Source organism: Podarcis muralis, chromosome 7, assembly GCF_964188315.1.
Source record: "Podarcis muralis chromosome 7, rPodMur119.hap1.1, whole genome shotgun sequence".
NCBI lineage: Eukaryota > Metazoa > Chordata > Lepidosauria > Squamata > Lacertidae > Podarcis > Podarcis muralis.
This window is the reverse complement of record NC_135661.1, coordinates 81,482,357-81,502,667: the sequence shown is the minus strand read 5'-3', so window position 1 is coordinate 81,502,667 and position 20,311 is coordinate 81,482,357. Positions and strand designations below refer to the sequence as shown.

The 20,311-nt window shown below is 48.0% G+C and overlaps 1 protein-coding gene across 3 annotated transcripts in view; it reads right to left on the bottom strand.

The window, feature by feature from the left end:
• Nucleotides 1-16,635, bottom strand: part of MEGF8 (multiple EGF like domains 8) — a 63,254-nt gene extending 46,619 nt beyond the window's left edge. For 2 of the 3 annotated variants that reach the window (XM_028742260.2, XM_028742261.2), the window contains exons 1-12: nt 16,488-16,635; nt 13,292-13,555; nt 11,816-11,979; nt 11,295-11,501; nt 9,927-10,107; nt 9,683-9,771; nt 8,495-8,717; nt 7,229-7,409; nt 5,187-5,332; nt 2,895-3,014; nt 1,599-1,765; nt 445-552 (exon numbers count right to left, since the gene is read on the bottom strand). In XM_028742260.2, the coding sequence (XP_028598093.2) occupies nt 445-552; nt 1,599-1,765; nt 2,895-3,014; nt 5,187-5,332; nt 7,229-7,409; nt 8,495-8,717; nt 9,683-9,771; nt 9,927-10,107; nt 11,295-11,501; nt 11,816-11,979; nt 13,292-13,478 (1,773 nt within the window). In that variant the 5' untranslated portion in view covers nt 13,479-13,555; nt 16,488-16,635. The remainder of the gene's footprint in view (nt 1-444; nt 553-1,598; nt 1,766-2,894; nt 3,015-5,186; nt 5,333-7,228; nt 7,410-8,494; nt 8,718-9,682; nt 9,772-9,926; nt 10,108-11,294; nt 11,502-11,815; nt 11,980-13,291; nt 13,556-16,487) is intronic. The other variant, XM_028742262.2, reaches the window with a different exon arrangement.
• Nucleotides 16,636-20,311: the final 3,676 nt, after the last annotated feature.

The following is a 20,311-nucleotide window of genomic DNA, read 5'->3' as shown; positions in this document are numbered from 1 at the left end:
CCCAGTAGCCAGCATGGTGCGCTACAGATGTTGTCAATTTACAACTCCCACAATGGACCAGTGAGATTTCCACTCCTGTCCATGCACAGCTACTCATCTCTGGATCAGCACGCACCCCACACCCCCAGAGGTAAAGGTAAAAAAAGGTAAAGGACCCCTGGACGGTGAAGTCCAGTCAAAGGTGACTATGGAGTCTGGCGCAACGGGACACCGTGATGGAAGCCAGAGCACACGGAAATGCTGTTTACCTTCCTGCCACAATGGTACCTATCTATCTACTTGCACTGGTGTGCTTTCGAACTGCTAGGTTGGCAGGAGCTGGGACAGAGCAACGGGAGCTCACTCCGTCATGGGGATTTGAACCGCCGACCTTCCGATCGGAAAGTCCAAGAGAAGCAAGTGGTGCTGTGGTCTAAACTGCTGAACCCCCCCCAAGTTACTCACAGTGCTGTGGGGCTGGGTACTCTGGCAGCCTCTCATACACCAGGCACATTCTGGGTCCTTGGCACACGTGGTTTTTTCAGTGTAAATGGAGCAGTAGTCCAAGTGGTACTGAAGCCGTGGGGGAAGAAGCAAAGGTGTGGGTCAGTGACCCCTCAAGTCAGTCCTGCATCCAGTAAGGCACTCGCGATGCTGCCTTACAAAGTGCCCCACACAAAGGGAGGGTGTGCAGCTCCTGCCCCCCACACCCTGCCCTCCAGCAGAATGCAAAGACTGACTCTGCAACAACACACATTCTTTATTTTTTAATGTATCCATTTTAAGGTGTTACAGACAGCTTGATATAGAATAATGTGACAATGATAAGCACGTCTCCAAACTTGGCATGGGGGTTTCCAAGGTGGGAGGTAGCAGACTCTGTTGATGTTTGGGGCACCAGGCACCATTTTGAATCAAGATGGCGGACTAACAGTTTTGGCGTGACTTCACCTGATTTTTGGGAAGTGGGTCCAAAATCACAAAGTGCGCTATCCATTTTAAAAGCAATTTTTTGTTTGTTTCCACAAATCACCAGGCACCCCCGCTGGTTATAAATAAAGCAATAAATAATTTTTTTTTAAAATAATAATAAAATAAAACAAAATAAAATAATCTTAAGTGGTAAATAAGAGTACTGGGGGGGGGGGACATAACACGTAAATCATAAAACAAAATTTCAAAGCCCAATTAAAATTCCTCCGTTGCATAGACTATCAGTTGCAAACTAAAACAACAGTTCATCTGGAGAAAGCTTGGAGAAAAATAAGGGTTTTCAATGGGTGTATAAAGCACAGAACAGAGGGGAAAAAGGAACTGTGTACATGAACACCTCAGGAGAGACCATTACTTCCTGGAGCAAATTAACCAGCCTAATTCTCTACTGAGCCCCAAGTCTCATGATGCCCCATTTATTTGTAAAATTTCCCAGTTTTACGATTTTACAGTTAAAAGGACAGTTGGGGTGTACGTGGTCGGCCTGGTTAAGACCAGAAGGCCCTCTGCTAGAGCACAGGTGACAGGCCAGCTCTTAGGATGCCGAGGTTTCGATGGGCCCATAGTCAGGCAAGCCCATCGGAAGCAGGCAAAGGGAAGGGTTTAAGGGAGGCAGAGACACTTACCATCTGAGAAGGCACCTGGAAGACAAAAGTGGGCACCTTGTACGCCAGGAGGTCTCCCCGCGGCACCCCGCTGTAGCCGCCAGCCACAACCAGCACGTTCCCGTTCATGACCGCGGCCACATGGGAGTAGCGACCTCGCGCCTGGGCCTGAGTCTTGGCCTCGTGTTCTGAAGGAAGGAGAAAGAGGTCAGGTCAAGGGCAGCCTATTGTGGTGTCACAACAAAGCGCTGGAATTGGGGCCCGGGAAAAATATGGCGCCAAATAAAACTATACATTTTGGAAAATGGTCTGTCTATCTGTTCTCCGTGGGTTTAGCCACCTCTCTAGATATCGTTGCCAAACTTGGCATGAGTGTTCTGAGGCGGGGGCAGCAGTCTTTTGTCACCAACTGGTCCCCAGGTTACAAGTTGGTGGACCAAAATGACCATGCCTGTTTTTGGGCGTAAGTTTGTCCATCCCTTGACATATCATCACCAAACTTGGCATGAGAGTTCCTGAGGTGGGGAGGAGGGGGTCTTTGTCAATATTTGGGAGCCATTTTGAATCAAGATGGCGGACCAAAATTTAACTTTGGCTTGACTTTCCAGTGGTACCTCAGGTTACATACGCTTCAGGTTACACACACTTCAGGTTACAGACTCTGCTAACCCAGAAATAGTGCTTCAGGTTAAGAACTTTGCTTCAGGATGAGAACAGAAACCGTGCTCCGGCGGCGCGGCAGCAGCAGGAGGCCCCATTAGCTAAAGTGGTGCTTCAGGTTAAGAACAGTTTCAGGTTAAGAACGGACCTCCGGAACGAATTAAGTACTTAACCTGAGGTACCACTGTACTATGATTTTTGGTGTGACAGATCAAATCTCACCGATTACACTATCCGTTTAAAAACACACACCAAACATTAATTTTTTGTCCCTTTGCAAGAGGAATGAGCAATCTGTGATCTGCTTCAGATGTTGCTGGACTACAACTCCCATCAGTCCCGACCATTGGCAGGGCTGGATGAGGCTGATGGGAGCTGGAGTACTAGGAGAGCTATAAGAGGGATATGGGCTCCTGCTTTATGAGCTCTGTGGCAAAAGGATGCTCAGCAACCTCAGGTGCCCCCTTTCCTTTCAACGCTGCGATGAGAGAAGCTGGACCTGTGGAACTTCTCTCCTCCCCAGAGTACTTGATACAGAAGTGCTCTTTCTATAGGGAAGCTGACCACTGGAGATTCTGTGAGTTCATGGCACCATCAGGACCCTGCAGCAAACTAAGAGGGCGAGTGCAATTTCCTAGAATCAGAGCCTTCCCTCACCGTGGGAGAGTGGAGGCGCCAGATCATGACTGGAGACCCACTGATGGCAGCCCAGGTGGTAGAAGAAGATTTCGTCCTCGTAACATTTCTCCTCGTGGTAGTGGATGTGGACATTTCCCCCTGGAGAAGAAAAGGAAGCAAAGCAAAAATATAAAGGTAAAGGGACCCCTGACCATTAGGTTCAGTCGTGGCCGACTCTGGGGTTGCGGCGCTCATCTCGCTTTATTGGCCGAGGGAGCCGGCGTACAGCTTCCGGGTCATGTGGCCAGCATGACAAAGCTGCTTCTGGCGAACCAGAGCAGCACACGGAAACGCCGTTTACCTTCCCGCCGGAGCGGTACCTATTTATCTACTTGCACTGGCATGCTTTCGAACTGCTAGGTTGGTAGGAGCTGGGACCGAGCAACAGGAGCTCACCCCGTCACGGGGATTCGAACCGCCGACCTTCTAATCGGCAAGTCCTAGGCTCTGTGGTTTAACCCACAGTGCCACCCACGTCCCATAAGCAAAAATATATATTATAATAAAAACTAGATTGTGGGATATTGAACGCCGGGAACTAACAGCAGCAGCAGAGAAAACATGTTCCCCTCTTTCAACTTTCTTGGGCATATGAAATTAACCACAATTATCTTGAATTTTTGCTTAATCCTCAAGAAGGAAGGGCATTTTCGCTGGCCAAGTTTAATTCAAATCCTTCAAACCTCCTGTGGGGAAGGTTCTAGGGAATGGTGGAAGGAAAAATAGTTTGCCCATGTGAAGACCATCAGGTGGAAACTCTTACACATATGGTTCTTAAATGTAAACTATGTGTTGCTCTCCGCCAGCAGTTCCTAGATCAACTCTGCATCCCCAAATGGAAACCAGAGTTAGAGGACATACATTTTCTATTATTGGGGAATAATCAAGAGCTCACCAAGTTAGTGGCTAAATATCTTTATCTGGTTTTTTGTCGTCGAAACACATTGCAGACGTCTGATCTCCCTGGAGACCTAGAGATGTAATGTTAGACTGCTTTGCCTCTTTCATTTGACAAATGTTTTGTGTCACTGGGAAGGCGGGAATTCTGTATTGATTTGCTATGGATGTTTGTATGTGATGCCAATTAAAGGTTTGACGATGATGATGATGAAAAATACATATACACAATGGTGCAGTAAAGTGTACAGCTATTTCCAGTGCCTAAGAACACAAGGAAACCCTGCTGGATCAGGCCAATGGCCCATCTAGTCCTGTTCTCCAACCAGATGTCTGCGGGAAACGGGCAAGCCAGATTTGTGCCCAAGAGCCCTCTCCCTTCCTGTGGTTTCCAGGAACTGGCGTTCAAAAGCATTGCTGCCTGATTGCGGAGGCAGTACATAGTCATTATGGCTAGTAGCCACTGATAGCAACTGATAGGGGATATGGGTGGGTGGGGACAATACAGTCGTACCTTGGAAGTCGAATGGAATCCGTTCCGGAAGTCCATTTGACTTCCAAAACGTTCAGAAATCAAAGCGCGGTTTCTGATTGGCTGCAGGAAGCTCATGAAGGCAATCGAAAGCCACGGAAGCCCCATCGGTCATTTGGCTTCCAAAAATAGTTCACAAACCGCAACACTCATTTCCTGGTTTGTGGCATTCGGGAGCCACAATGTTCAAAAACTAAGGTGTTCAAAAACCAAGGTACGACTGTACTTATTCCCTTCCTTCAATACAGGCTTTTTCCTTACAGAAATTTCACAGGAAATGGAAGCTTTGGCAATATTAATTTAACAATACCGTACTAAACTTGGGAACAGGGTTGCCAGTTCTTTTTCCTGGTTCTGCTCCTGCGCCTTTAGCACCAATCTGGATATGCAGCAATTTAGCACATGAAACTTTGCCTAGCATGCAAATAAAACGGCCTGGGGAGCCAAGGTTCTGTGTCTCAGGCTGTCGGAGGAAAAGGATCAATGCAAGGAGGGCAGGGGTTTGGGGAATGGTGGAAAACTGGTTTGTATTATCTGCACCAAAAATGATTAGGAACAGAGGAAGATACTGAGTCAGAACATGAATCCATTTAGCTCAATAGTGTCTACACAGACCGGCAGCGGCTCTCAAGGATTTCAGACAAGATTGTCTGCCAGCCTTACCTGGAGATGTTGATGGGGACTGAACCTGAGAACTTCGACATGTTATGCCACCAAGCTACGGCCCTTCCCCAAATTCCCAAATATTCAGTATTGGAAGAGGAAGGAAAGATCTGACCCCCACCCCAATTCTCACATTCCTCCACGCACCCCTACCCTCTGGCTGGAGAGGCCATACTCACCATACACAACCATGTAGTTGCCAATGACTGTGGCAGAGTGAAAGGCCCGCTCTCGAGGTCCCCGGTGCGAGTCCTTCGCGCGCAACGTGCTCCAATAGCGCAGGTCCACGTGGAAGAGGTCGGTGGTGTTCACACGCACGCTGAAGCTGAGGGCAGGAGAGTTTCAGGTAAGCTTTTCTTCCTGCCTTGGTCAGACCACACCTGTGGGGCTACCTTTGAAGGTGACCTGGAAACTACAACTAATTCGAATGCAGCCGCTAGACTGGTGACTGGGGCCGGCCACCGAGACCACATAACAACAGTCTTGAAAGACCTACACTGGCTCCCAATACGTTTCCGAGCACAATTCAAAGTGTAGGTGCTGACTTTTAAAGCCCTAAACGGCCTCGGTCCAGTATATCTGAAGGAGTGTCTCCACCCCCATCGTTCTACCCAGACACTGAGGTCCAGCGCCGAGGGCCTTCTGGTGGTTCCCTCACTGTGAGAAGCCAAGTTACAGGGAACCAGGCAGAGGGCCTTCTCGGTAGTGGCACCCGCCCTGTGGAACGCCTTCCCACCAGATGTCAAAGAGAAAAACAACTACCAGGCTTTTAGAAGACATCTGAAGGCAGACTTGTTTAGGGAAGCTTTTAATGTTTAATAGGTTATTGTATTTTAATATTCTGTTGGAAGCCGCCCAGAGTGGCTGGGGAAACCCAGCCAGATGGGCGGGGTATAAATAATAAATTGTTATTATATTATTATAATGGAATCCTGTGTCCAGTTGTGGGCGCCACAACTGAAGGAGGATAGTGACAAGCAGAAACATGTGCAGAGGAGGGCAAGCAAGGAGATCAAGGGTCTGGAAACCAAGCCTTATGAGGAACGGTTGAGGGAGCTGGGTATGTTTAGCCTGGAGGCTGAGAGGAGATACAATAGGCACCTTCAAACATCTAAAGACTTGTCACACAGAGGATGGAGCAAACTTGGTATCTCCGGCTCCAGAGGCTAGGACCCAAACCAATGGACTGAAGGTACAAGAAAGGAGATTCTGACTAAACATCAGGAAGATCTTTCTGACAGTAAGAGCTGTTTGACAGTGGAACAGACTCCCCTGGAATGTTGTAGACTCTCCTCCACAGGAGGTTTTTAAGCTGAGGTTAGGTGGCCATCTGCCATGGATGCTTGAGTTCAGATTCCAACTATACAATTCCAGCTCTACAAATCCTATGATTCTATGATTCATATCACCCCCTTCATGTTTCCATCATCTCAAGTCTGCCCACAGTGTAAGCGTCAATCCCATTTGGCCCAGAGGGACTGTTTATTTTAACACATATGTTTAAATTAGAATTGCTGGGTTTTTCTTATAGGTAACGTGAGTTGATATGGTCTCTTCCTTTTTCCTTCCTGTTATATTTGCAATAAAAATAGATTTTAAAGGAAGCAATTGCACCCGCAAGCATTGACTCAATAACCTGAGAAGAAGGTGGGAACTTAGCCTATATCAGGGATGGGGAACAAATGGCTCTCCCAGGGTTACTGGACTACAACTCCCATCAACCCCAGCCAGCATGGCCAACAGCTAGGGCTGATGGGAGTCGTAGTCCAATGCCACCTGTAGAGCCACAGGTTCCCCATCCTTTGTCTATATGCCAGCTGTACCAACCAAGGCAACTTCCTGCATCAATAGGGCAGAGGAAGTTGTAAATCAAACCCCCAAAGGCCTTTTGCTCCAGTTTTCCTTGATGTTCTGAACAACAAAAAGATCTACTTCTGCTATATACATATCTTCCTATATACATAAAATTGTAAGGCTGCCATCACGCTGCAGTCTGAATGGCCACCAATAGAAAGCTACGACTGGGTAGCAGGCAGCCAAGGGAAGCTGTTCAAAGGAGCAGGGTGGGGGGCGTTTCACAGAGGAGTGTGAGGGTGGGTGCGGTGTAAAAGGAGGAGGGTTTGGCCACTTGTAGGGCAGATAGGTAGGGTTGGTGGGTGGGGTGAGCAGGGGTGGCAGCCCCTGGTGTGTATGCTCACAGTACTCCCAGTTTTCTCTTTACCGAGCAGTTGAGGGTCGGTGCCCGCCGTAAACCAGGAGAGTGCGGGAGGCTGCGTGGAACACCATGGAGTGGCCTGCGGCTGCGGGAGCCTTGCCCCCCGAGGGCACCACCAACTCCCAGCGCCACATCCTCAGATGGAAGCGGTACATCTGTGAGGAAAAGACATCCACCGAGGTGCGGCCTGCGTAAAGGAAGGGAAACAAGTTAGCAGGGCTAAGAGCGCCTATTTCCAGCTCTGGCTGGTTCACCGGCTAAAGCCCCCTTTTGGAAAGAAGTGACTCGGCCACCACGCTCCACGCTCATGTGACTGCTGGGCTGGACTGCTGCAATGTGCACCGCATGGGGCTGCCCTTGAAGACATCTCAGAAACATCCACAGGTCCGAAAAGCAGCAGCCAGGTTACTTGACTGGGGTTCCATACAGAATTCACACAGCAATCTGCTCTAAAACAGCTGAACCAGTCACCAGTTTGTGTCCAGGTCCAATTCAGGGGGTTCACGTGAGTGGTTAGAGCCCTGAATGACTTAGCACATGAATATCTGGGCAATCAGCTCCTTTCCTACATACCCTCTCGGTTGTTAAGATTGGCAAAGGGGGCCCTCCTGGTAGTTTCGCTGCCCTCAGAAGCTCAGGGGGTGGCAGCCCGGGAGAGGGCCATCTCTGTAACAGCCCCTAAACCAGTCATAGGCAAACTTCGGCCCTCCAGATGTTTGGGACTACCATTCCCACCATCCCTAGCTAACGGGACCAATGGTCAGGGATGGTGGGGATTGTAGTCCCAGACAACTGGAGGGCCGGAGTTTGCCTATGCCTGCCCTAAACTATGAAAGTCCCTCCCCACAAGCCGTAACAGACACTTCCATTGTACCATTTCTGTCACGTGTTGAAGCTGCACTTATTTACCTCTGGCTTCTGACAACTCAGATAGATACTTTCAGGATCCACCCTAGTCTTCTGGTTTTAGATTATTTTGACTGATTTTAATCTTGTGTTTTTATACCGTTGCCACCCACCCGGAAATTTATGGTGACAGGCAGCTAAGGAATCCTATTATTATTATTATTATTATTATTATTATTATTAGGTGAGGCAAAGTATTCCAGTACTCTACTTTTCCACCTCCCACTCAAGTCGCTGCACTTCAGGTTACTGGAGGCTTTTAGGCAGAGGTTGGATGGCTATCTGTCATGGATGCTTTAGTTGAGATTCTTGAGATTCTTGGATTGCAGGGGGGCTGGTCTACGATTCTGTGATTCTTGCTCTCACCTCCAAATATGTAAAGCCATTCATTCACCACGGCAGAGGCGTGGCCGGCCAGCCCGGGAGGTGGAGGAAACCAGGTGGTGTTGAGGGGCACCAGCTCCTGCCAACGGCCTTCCCAGGGCAGGTACATCCAGACGTCGTTTGTAAGAAAGCCGCTGGCCAGCTCGCCCCCAAAGAGGACCAGGAATCCCTCCCATGCCACGGCGATGTGGGAGTGGCGGGCTGACTGTAAAAGGGGGAGGACAAAGGAGTTAGACAAGTGGGAGGTATGGGATCAAGGCACAGTGGGGCATTTCCCCCCTCCTCCGGGCCATTTCACACATGACGCAGCTGCAAGGAAGGCTCAAGGGGCAGCCTCCTGGCTCTGAGATAATAATAATAATAAATTTTTATTTATACCCTGCCCTTACCGGGCTCAGGGCGGCTAACAACAAATTTAAAACACTTAACTGATGCAACAAAAAACAGCATAAAATACAGTATAAAACATGAATAACAATAAATTCAGAATTCAAAAATCAATTTAGGGGGGAAATCCATCCAATAAAAATTAGATGATCGCCAGGGCTAGCTGTCTAAATTAGTCCTACTTGGGCCAGCGAGGAGATCAGGTAAGAGTTAGCTGTGGGATCCCAGAGCGGGTAATCTTCATAAAAAAGGGAGGGGGAGGGAAGGAAGGGGAATAAAAGATCAGGCTAAGTTCATACTGAAAGCCAGGCAGAATAGATCTGTCTTACAGGCCTGGCGGAAGGAAGTAAAATCCTGCAGGGCCCTGGTCTCATGGGACAGAGCATTCCACCAGGTCGGATGCGTGCAGACACACATTAATGATGATGTAGTCACAGATTACATTTTTATGAGGATGCTATAAACATCTCAGGTTGATGGGCCCTAAAGGGCCTTATTTAGATTTTTTAATCTATATTTATTTTTAATAGTTTTTTTTAAAAAAAAAAATCTGTTTAAAAAAATGATGGCAATTTTAGATATACAGTGGTACCTCCGGTTATGAACTTAATTCGTTCTGGAGGTCTGTTCTTAAGCCAAAACCATTCTTAACATGAGGCGCGCTTTCGCCTCCCACTGTTGCCACACCCCTGGCGCATGACTTCCTCATGCGTAAATCGCTGCACTTATGCGTAAAGTGCCGCATAAATCGCTGCTGGGCGACAAAGGAAAGAAGAAGCTTACCGGAGAGGGGCTGAGCACTCGCCGATGCCAGACGTTGGTGGTGAAGTTATAGAAGACGAGGTCCCCCAGAGCCGTGTTCAGATCCAAACCTGGAGAGGAAGAAGAAAAGCCATGGGGCTACAGAACAGGAAGGAAGCGCCCACTGGGACTGCAGGAGGGAAAGGAAGCACCCCAGGACTGCAGACCCCAAATGCCCAGAGCGGCTCCCTTCCTTCCACCCCACAGGAGTGGATTAATTTCTGACCTCCAAAGATGTACAGTCCTCCAGTGGAGGGCAAGAAGGCACCAGCCGCTGCCGTGCGGGGCCGGAAACTAGGATCCCGGGCGCTGACGTTGTACCACTTGCCGGCTCCTTGGTTCTCGCTCAGGGCTAAGTCACAGGCCCGGCCCACAAAGCCCGGTTCACACCGGCAATGATCTGAGCCCTGTGGAGAAACAGTACACCCTGTCAGGACAACAAAACGTAAGGCTCCCTGCAAAGCGCCACTGGCTCGCAGGCAGGGAGGACAAACTCATCTCAAGGGGGAAAGGTAGCCCTTGTGTCTAGGAGTCTAGGCTTGGAAGCAAAACTGCAGGTATCCGAGAGACGTCCGAATGAGATTTCCAAGATTAGAGACACGGAGCAGGCCAAGATCTGGTGCTTGCAAAGAGTTCCCCAAGAGAAGCAAAAACCAGGGGAAAAAATGAGGCAAAATAACAAAAACTGCAGAATAAGATTACACAAAGTAGCAGAGATTAGGCAATGTTAATTATTATTATTATTATTATTATTATTATTATTATTATTATTTATACCCCACCCATCTGGCTGGGTTTCCTCAGCCACTCTGGGCGGCTTCCAGCAAAATATTAAAATACAATAAAACATCAAATATTAAAAGCTTCCCTAAACAAGTCTGCCTTCAAATGTCTTCTAAACGTCAGATAGTTGTTTTTTGGCATCTCGTAGGAGGGCATTCCAGAGGGCGGGCGCCACTGCCGAGAAGGCCCTCTCCCTGGATCCCTGTAGCTTCACTTCTCACAGGGAGGGAACTGCCAGAAGGCCCTCGGTGGTGGACCTCAGTGTCCGGGCAGAACAATGGGGGTGGAGACGCTCCTTCAGGTATACTGGGCCGAAGCCGTTTAGGGCTTTAAAGGTCAACACCAACACTTTGAACTGTGCTCGGAAACATTCTGGGAGCCAATGTAAGTCTTCCAAGACCGGTGTTACATGGTCTTGGTGGCCGCTCCCAGTCACTAGTCTAGCTGCCGCATTCTGGATTAGTTGTAGCTTCCAGGTCACCTTCAAAGGTAGCCCCACGCAGAGCGCATTGAAGTCCAAGCGAGAGATAACCAGGGCATGCACCACTCTGGCGAGACAGTCCAGAACAGAGAGCTGTGCAGAACTCAGTTGTTCCTGGAACTGAATTCGGATTGTCTCTCCGGTTTTTTTATTTTGCAAAAAGTGTGCCCCCACTCGAGAAATACAAGATGGAGGCTACCAGAGAAAGAAAGGAGAAAGCTGTGTCTAGGGCAAGAAGTTTGGGGTGACCACCCCCCAGCACACACACGGCCGCTACAAATGCGCTTTATGGGGCAAGCACGGTGAGATCCGGAAAGTCTCAAGTCTTACCTGGCTGCAGCTGCCATGGCTCTGGCAGTAGGTGACGCAGTCAGGCATGGAGCAGCCCTCGCCGCCCCAACCTTGGAAGCATGTGCAGTGCCCGTCATTGTCGCAGATCCCGTGTCCGGAGCAGCCCATTGGGCACAGCGAGACCGTGTAGGTGGCATTGAAGCCCAGGAGGTTGTAGTTGGCGTCACTGAACAGGTGCAGCAGCATCTGCCAAGGAGTTAAGAGGGTGGGATGGTGCCAAGATCGCAGCTACATGCCCCACGTGAAACCCAAGATCACAATTACACGACTCGCGTGTCCCTTAAGAGACCACAGCTACGTGCCCCGTGTGCCCCTCAGAGTCTCCACTCCTCTCCCCAGCATGCAGTAATCTCCAACTTCATCTCAACAACCACTCGTGAATGGCCACCTCCCGAACCCCAGAGCAAAACCTCCAGGCCACGGAGCCCTTCCATGCTCACTGGTCCAGGCCTATGTCTATTGGTTGCAACTTGACTCCATCCAACCTCCGGGGTCAGTACCTTGCCAGAGGTGGCCTCGATGGTGGGGGGCAGTGTGCTGCCGCTGAGGCTGGCCAGCAAAGGGCTGCTGGGAGAATCTCCATCGTAGATGAACAGGTAGTCATAGGTGCATTCAGTGTCCATGAACATGAACGTCAAGAGGATGCGGTAGCTGCTGCTGGGAGCTGAACAGGGTGGAAAAGTGGGGCGGGAGGGTTAGAATACCAGGCACAGGACCAAGGATGGGCTTTCATCATTTCCTGACTCCTGTAAGGCAGGGGGTACCAACACAATTCCCATGAGCCCTGGAGGGTCTTCCCCTGGAGCCCACTAAGCTTCTTAGCCCCCTTGGTCCAAGAGGCACTGAATGGGGTCACCTTTTGTCCTGTGAAAAGTGCACAGAACTGAAGGAGGAAGTTTGAGGAAGGACGCTCTTTCTCACTTCCTCTTTCACCTCTATGGGAACAAGGTTCTGCGCCACCAACAGTTGTATGATAGGCAGGCATTCAAGAAGGGGCCATTCCCATTTCTGCAGCAGGAAAAGTGGGCACTTGTGGGATTTCTGTGCACCATGCAACTGCTGGGAGGCACAGAACCCCTCCACCACCCTTTTTCTGATCACACTCACGACTGATGTATTTGGCAGGACTTCTCAAATGTATCATTAACCGGCTGGTTTATATTTAAAGGTAGAAACAAATGGGCGGGGAAAATGTTTTTTTTATTATTATTATCTTTATTTATTTATTAGATTTATATACCACCCTTCATTGTAAGATCTCAAGGAAGTTCACAGAATAAAATGCAAGATAAAAACAAGTAAATACTGTCATACCTCGGGTTAAATATGCTTCAGGTTGAGCGTTTTCAGGTTACGCTCCACGGCGACCCGGAAGTAATGAAATGTGTTACTTCTGGGTTTCGCCGCTCGCGCATGCACAGACGGTCAAAATGACGTCACGCGCATGCGCGGAAGCAGCAAATCGCGCAGGTTGTGTTCACTTCAGGATGCGAACGGGGCTCCGAAACGGATCCCGTTCGCATCCAGAGGTACCACTGTAAGTAAAACAAAACAGAAAAATAAAAACACTTTCTTCCCACAGACACATTTAAAAGGCTATAGAATATTAATCAGCTAAAGGCCTGGTTGAGGAGGAATGTTTTTGCCTGGTGCCTAATGGTGTTCAGTGAAGGCGCCAGGCAAGCCTCCCTGGGGAGAGTATTCCACAAATGGGGAGCCACTGCAGAAAAGTCCCTGTTCTCATGTTGCCACCCTCCAGGCTCTCGTGGAGGAGGCACAAGAAGAAGGGCCTCAGAAGATGATCTCAGGGTCCAGGACTTTGGTTGCTGGTTTTGTTTATAATTAAAGTCTCTGTTCTAGCCTACTTTTTATTTTTAGTTTACTTTGTTGCAGACAGCCACCATAGGACCTTCGGATAAAGGAGGTAGATTTATATACTTCCAATAATAAATAAAGAAGCCTCCCCAAATTCCTACCTTCCACTAGCCACTCGCAGTTGCCGTTGACAGAATAGTTGCCCGGCCCGTCCGTCACATAGCCTGACGCACTGCGCAGGACCTGGCGGTGCCCCTTACAGTCGCCACCGCTGGCCCAGCGGATCCCACACAGGGCTAAAAGCAGCGTTACCAGCAACCTCAGGCAGCTGTCCAATAAGGAGTCCATGATGGGGTTTGGATCTCCCCGCAATTTGGAGGCTGCTCAGCACAGTCCAAAAGGTGAAGGGAATGCCATAATCCAGCCTGAAAGAGCAGAGAAGAACTTCGGAAGTCGAGCAGAGTACAGTGGTACCTTGGGTTACAGATGCTTCAGGTTACAGACTCCGCTAACTCAGAAATAGTAAAAACCTCCTCAGAAATAGTACCTCGGGTTAAGAACTTTGCTTCAGGATGAGAACAGAAATCGCGCGATGGCAGCGTGGCGGCAGCGGGAGGCCCCATTAGCTAAAGTGGTGCTTCAGGTTAAGAACAGTTTCAGGTTAAGAACGGACCTCCGGAACGAATTAAGTACGTAACCAGAGGTACCACTGTATACTGTTTATTTTCATTTTTATCATCACCATCATCCTCACTGCCCGTTGCAATTTAAAATCACAAAAAATTAGGTGGATCCTAAAATCTTAAAAGAAAATATTATGAAAATGATATACAGGTGGTACATGACCCCGGTCAAGCTTGCAAAGCTATATCATTTGCCCGATAATAAATGTTGGAAATGTAAAGAAACCGAAGGAACGTTTTTTCACCTTTGGTGGACATGCCCCAGGGTTAAAGCCTTCTGGGAAATGATATATAACGAGTTGAAAAAGGTATTTAAGTATACCTTTCCTAAGAAACCAGAGGCTTTGCTTTTGGGCATTGCCGGCCAAAGGGTGTTAAGGAAGGATTATACTTTCTTTATGTATGCAACAACGGCAGCAAGAATACTCATCGCTAAACATTGGAAGACACAAGATTTACCCACGCTGGAAGAATGGCAGATGCAACTGATAGACTACATGGAGCTGGCAGAAATGACAGGCAGAATCCGTAACCTGGGAGAAGAAGAAGTGGAAGAGGACTGGAAAAAAATTAAGGACTATCTACAAAAATACTGTAAATTGTATGAATGTTAAGAAAGTGAAAGAGTCAAAATAAGAGTGGCTTTAGTAAACCAGTTAAAAAGAAAGTGAGATGACAATGATTATAATGAGATATGAGTTTAAGATAAATTTTTGAATAATATTATGTCCAAAATAAGGTTCCAAATCTATTGAAGGTAAATACAAAATGGGAAACATAATAATTGGAAAATATAAATAAGTATCTGAAATAAGGTGATAAATTGCTGTCTAGAACTTTTTAAATTTGGAAAGCAGGAACGGAAGATGTGAGGAAGTCTAATTTGTAAAGAAAGAAAGTTTCGGATTAGGATGTTATATTTTTGTTTTGCTATATTTTTTCTGTATGCTTTTTTCTTTGTTTACCTTTTTTCTTTTTCTATGTATTTGGAAAATCTTGAATAAAATTTTTTTAAAAAATAAAATCATACACCTGGAGTGCAATAATAATAATAATAATAATAATAATAACAACAACAACAACAACAATTGTATTATTTATACCCTGCCCATCTGACTGAGTGCCAGGTACATCTCTGTGGGTAGGGAGTTCCACAACTTAGGGGCTGGCAGAGAAAACGCCCTCTCCCGAACCGCCATCCCACCAAAGCTTTTGAGAGCAGTGGAACAGCCAAGATGGCCCAGAGAGATTTTGGGGACACAAGGAGAAAGACAGGGAGTTGTTTAGCACAATAGAGCAGCCTTCACCAACACAGTTCCCTCCAGATGTTTTTGACTACAGCTCCTATCAGCCCCAGCTCCAACATCTGGAAGGCACTAAGTCAGCGAAAGGTAACTTTTGACAAACTTCCCATTCCCAGAACGTAGACATGGCTCAGATTCACAACTTGTTACAAATGCTGAATTTGAGTAATAGGTATAGGACAGGGCAGGATATAGACAGAATAAAGAAAGATGTGGTGTAAAGGGGACTGTGCCTCCAAACTGCAGTCAGGGCTTTCCAATCCTTTCTCACAAGCAGCTTAAATTTCAGACCTTAAAGCAGCCATTGCCAAGCAGGTGCCCTCCAGATGTTTCCGACAACTCCCACGGAGGGCACCGGCTTGGCGAAGGCTGCCTTACACCAATAACAAACCCACTCCCCGTAAAGCAACCCGGGTGTGTACATGCAGTGCTGTTTTTCTGGGGGGGACGCAGGGGTATGTAAACCCCTAAACATTTTGTGAATCTTTGTACTTCTGTCCATTTACTGTATATACTTTCCCGATTTGAATTATAAAATGGTGATTTTCTTGCGTCAAAATGACAGTACCCCTAAACATTTTTTTTTAAAGAAAAAAGCACTGTATACGTGTCACATGTGTGTTTAGTATCCCCCACCCACCCCAAAAAAAGGCTTTATGGGAAAAGGAAGAGAAACCCATACACAGAAGGGAAGAAATTCCCTGGAACTGGTCCCAGCTGGGGAATCAAAACAAGTTTCCTAGGAGGAAACTTAGGTCCAGAGCAGGATTTCCCCCCCTTTTCCCTTTTAAGCATTACTTCTGGAGTTACAGGTCCTTGAAAAGGAGGAGACCCTAAAGTGGGGGGGGGGGAGTTCCTGCTAAGTCTTTGGGGCTGTGAGAATCATACCTCAGAGATGCCCAAAGGGGCTGCAGCATGCAACATAAATGCGCCTACACTGTGTGTGTGTATATTGAAAGGGAGGTTCACGAGGAGAGTCCAGGAGGCGACGTGTGTTTGTGGGAGAGGAGAGGGCTGATTGTTTTTTGTTTTGTCCTTCCTTTTATTGTGAATTTCGTGGTTATTTTATCTTGTATTTCTATACTGTCACCCTTCACCAGTAAATCTCAGGGCGGGATACATAATTAATAATAACAATAACAAATGATGAGTGGGGCGAACGTGGGGGCCGGGAAAGGGATAAATCCTGCAAACGGGTGACTTTGCAGCCAGGGGACTCTCTGGAGGAGGAAGGTGAGGGTCAAGGGGGGGGGGGGTTCTATCAGGTGAGGTCTATCAGGGTGGCCTACAAAGGGGGGGGCATGCAGAGGCGTGCAATGAGGGGGGAATGCGGGAAAAGAGAAGCCTCCCCCCCCCACGCGAAGACCCACCTGCCGCCGACTCCGCTGCCCCCGCGGCCCATAGAGAGGCTCAGCCCGGGACCGATGAGGCGCAGCGAGACGACGGGGCCAGAGCGGCCCGCGGGAGGAGCGCGGCGCATAGAGAATGGAGGAGAGGGATAGAGGGGAACCGGAACGCGGACGTTCCCTGATTTCTATGGAAAGGCAACGGGCGATTGAAGAACCATAGAGGCCGCAGGGGGAAGCGAGAGGCTAGAGCGGCAAGTTCTAGGCCGGTGTGAGTGTGTAGAGGCCGCCGAGGACGTTGTCATGGCAACTAGAGGGACCGGAGGCGGGATGTTTATTTATTACCATGAAATTTAATACACCCGCTCATTTGATTATATGTAGTGATTAATCATTGTTATTTTTATAATAGTTGTTTTTAATAATGAAAAAAATACCGTTTTGAATATAGCGAGTTGGGATTGCTGCTGTTGTTAGATTCAGGCAGCCCTGTCTTCCGAGAGCAGCAGCACCGAGCATGTGCAGAGTGCCGTTGTCCTGAATTTGGGTAGGGGGTGGTGGATTTTGTAGGTTTTTCACACGCACCCGCAAAGGCTTGTGAAGCTCATTATTTAGCGCGTGGACAGCGTAGGCGCAAGGTGTTGCAGGAAAGCCCCTCCCCAGTCATTCAGTTTGTACCAACTCGACACACTCACACACAGCATCTGTTATAAATTCATAGAAAATCACCCGTACATCGGATCTGTACCGTTCCACTTTTATTTTACACCATGAAGGAAGGACGATCAAAGGGGAGAGACTTGACACAAGGCAGCCAACACGTCCGCAGGGAGCCCTGCCCAGTTAGCATGCCAACCTTGATGGTCCTAGACAGAAAATCATTACACTCACAAAGCACCTGCATATGGAAGTGGATTCAGTACGGACTGAAACAAAGGACAGTGACCAGCCCTTCCCTCTGGGGGCAGGAAACAGTGAACTCCTCTTTGTCCTCAGGAATGTAATCATGGGGAGGGGGGAAGGAGGAACGGGACAGGTGACAAGACACTCAGGTTACCACCACAACTCCTCCCTGAACCCCTCCTCTTTGTGATGTGTCAATGATGTAGTTATGATGTAGTCTTAGGGGTGTAGCATGAGGGATTAGTAGCTAATAAAAGTTGGGGTCTTCTTTTGTTCAGGGCTTCCATCTTGCTTCATCCTATGGTGAGTTGGAGTCCTGTTGCAACAGTCTCAATAAAGACCAAGCCTACTGGCTGCTGTTTTGCTCCAATTGTCCTGGTTGGTGTCTTTGCTTTTTGTCCAAGGGAGCCCTCGGATTTCTCCGTTAACAAAGGCATGGCCAAACTTGGCCCTCCAGCTGTTTTGGGACTACAATTCCCATCATCCCTGACCACTGGTCCTGTTAGCTAGGGATGATGGGAGTTGCAGTCCCAAAACAGCTGGAGGGCCAAGTCTGGCCCATGCTGTAGGGGGAAGGTTGCCTGTGCCTGTCCCAAGGGGGATCAGAGGCCTCGAGGACAGTGGCAGATGCACAGACGCCGGCACAGACTTCTGCGAAGGCGGCAAGGAGGCTCCACCTGACGCCTACGCAGAAGGGATGGAGCAACACACACACACACACACACACTACCAAACGGCTGTTGGGCAGGGGGCCACAATATTTGCTAATCCTTCGTTTGGAAGGAGCTTACCAAGAATGCCTCTCTCTCTCAGAGATTGTGCATCCCGCACTACCAATGAAAAGATGAACATGTGCAAAAAAAAAATTTTTTAAATCCATGTTCACATCCAGATTGAATGCCCAACTGAGTGTGTGTGTGTGTGTGTGTGTGTGTGTGTGTATATAGTGCTAAACCATGAGAAGGGAACCTTTGGCCCTCTGGATGTTGCTGAGCTGCAACTCCCAACAGCCCCAGCAAGCACAGCCAATAGCCAGAGATGGTTAGGAGTTGTAGTTCAGCAACGCACTCCTGCACTAGACCATTGACCCACAAATGTGTTGTTAGTTATTGGTCATTGTATTGCTATTTATTTATGGCTGAATAACATAGACTGATATTAACAGGCTTGTGGGTTGTTATGCTTCTGAATGCCCTCCAGGAATTCAGGAATCTGGGGATACTTATTTTTGGAAATAGAGGAAACAACAACCCTTTATTTCGAACAGGTGTCTCCACCCATCACGAGAAAAACTGTTTGGTTGATTAATGCAAGGGACAAGCTGATGGGCTTGGCACATATATGGAACGGAGTAACTCTGAAAGGTAAAACGGTGAGAATCCATTGTCCAGTACTGGAACATCTGTTGCAGAATGCCTTCTCCTAGGAATGTCTGTTTTCTCTATATACTAATAATATTTTTAAAACTTGTTTCCATTCACCATCCTTTGTCTACGGGGGTGGATGACTCTGGAATTTACTGCTAGTTGTGTGCAGTGCACTCAGTACAAATGTAGTACTCTTCAGACGTTGGCTACCACAACATTAAAACTATTCCTCTACTATACAAGTCAATATAAACTGCAGGGATTTAACAGCCAAACTCTCTGCTACTCAACCCTCCCAGTACTTTTCACCCCCATCCCACCCAACCATGGAAGAACACACAAATCTGACTTACACCAAGTCAGAACACTGGTCAACCTATCACAGAATTGCTACTGGTAGAAACCTTTCAAATATCCAGATAGTAGTTGAGCCATTTCCAGCTCAACTACTCAAGATCCTTCTAGGTGAAGATGTGGGAAATTGAACCTAGGACCTGACCTTCTACAAGCAAAACATGAGCTGTACCACTAAGAGGACCATTCCTTACCTTCATGCAATCACTGCAGAGCTCCCTGCAACATTCAACCCACAAGCACAGTGCTTGACAAAAGTTGCGAGAATCCAAGTGTGGATAACGAATCGAACAGATGCAATAAAAAGCAGCTCAACTTGAGAAGGGGAGCTATTTGTGCCCAACAGATACATTTCTATTTATTGCTGCAAATCAGCTCCCAGGGGATTTCCCCAACAACAGATTTGCCAATAGCAGTGGTAACCGCCTCCTGTTCAAGATGCTGTTCAGTTGCAAGCAATGCAGAACCACGGGTCTTGTTGAAGTTTGAAGGAGTTTGTTCTAGACTTGGATGCTTCAATGCATTTTCAACAAGAACGACGGAAACTATGTGTGCTATCTGCAGGAATCTGGCTTCTTCTGCATCTTCCACACCCAAGAGGAGGCACTCACAAGAATTGGGACAAGCACAATCACACTTGAGATTGTGAGGAGTCCCAGAGCTTACAAGGTTAATAGCTCAAGGGAAATGACGTCCTGTCCTGGGTGTGTTTCACGCAGGAATGTGAACTTACTTTTACTTTCTGTTTTGGCTGCAAAGGAGAGGCAACATATCGTTGCTCTCTCATGGCTGATTTATTGTTTTGCTGCTGTACATTAAAGCTTCGTAGAACAGAAGAAGCTGTGTATGAGAGTTTTACTGCAGTGCTGATAAATCTTTACACACAGGCACACTGCTGCTGAAGAATCTCTGCTGTAGCCGGGAGAAGCGGAATGACTCAGCACCGCGCCGCGAAAGCATTGGGCGCCATTGCATTTTCTGAAGAAGATGGGTCCGACAGTCAAAACAGACAAGTCAGTTCCCGTTTCACTCAACAGAGATCCACGCCATTGTGACTCGCCAAGATGAATGAAGGTCACCAGTCACACACAGTGGCTGCCACCCAAGTGATTGACGCACCACTCCCTGCATTTTGTCGGCCTGGAAGGTCACCCCAAAGAGGAGGAGGTTTCACAGACAAGTGCTTCTGGTGGAACCATCACTAGTGGTTGGCAGGATGTGTTC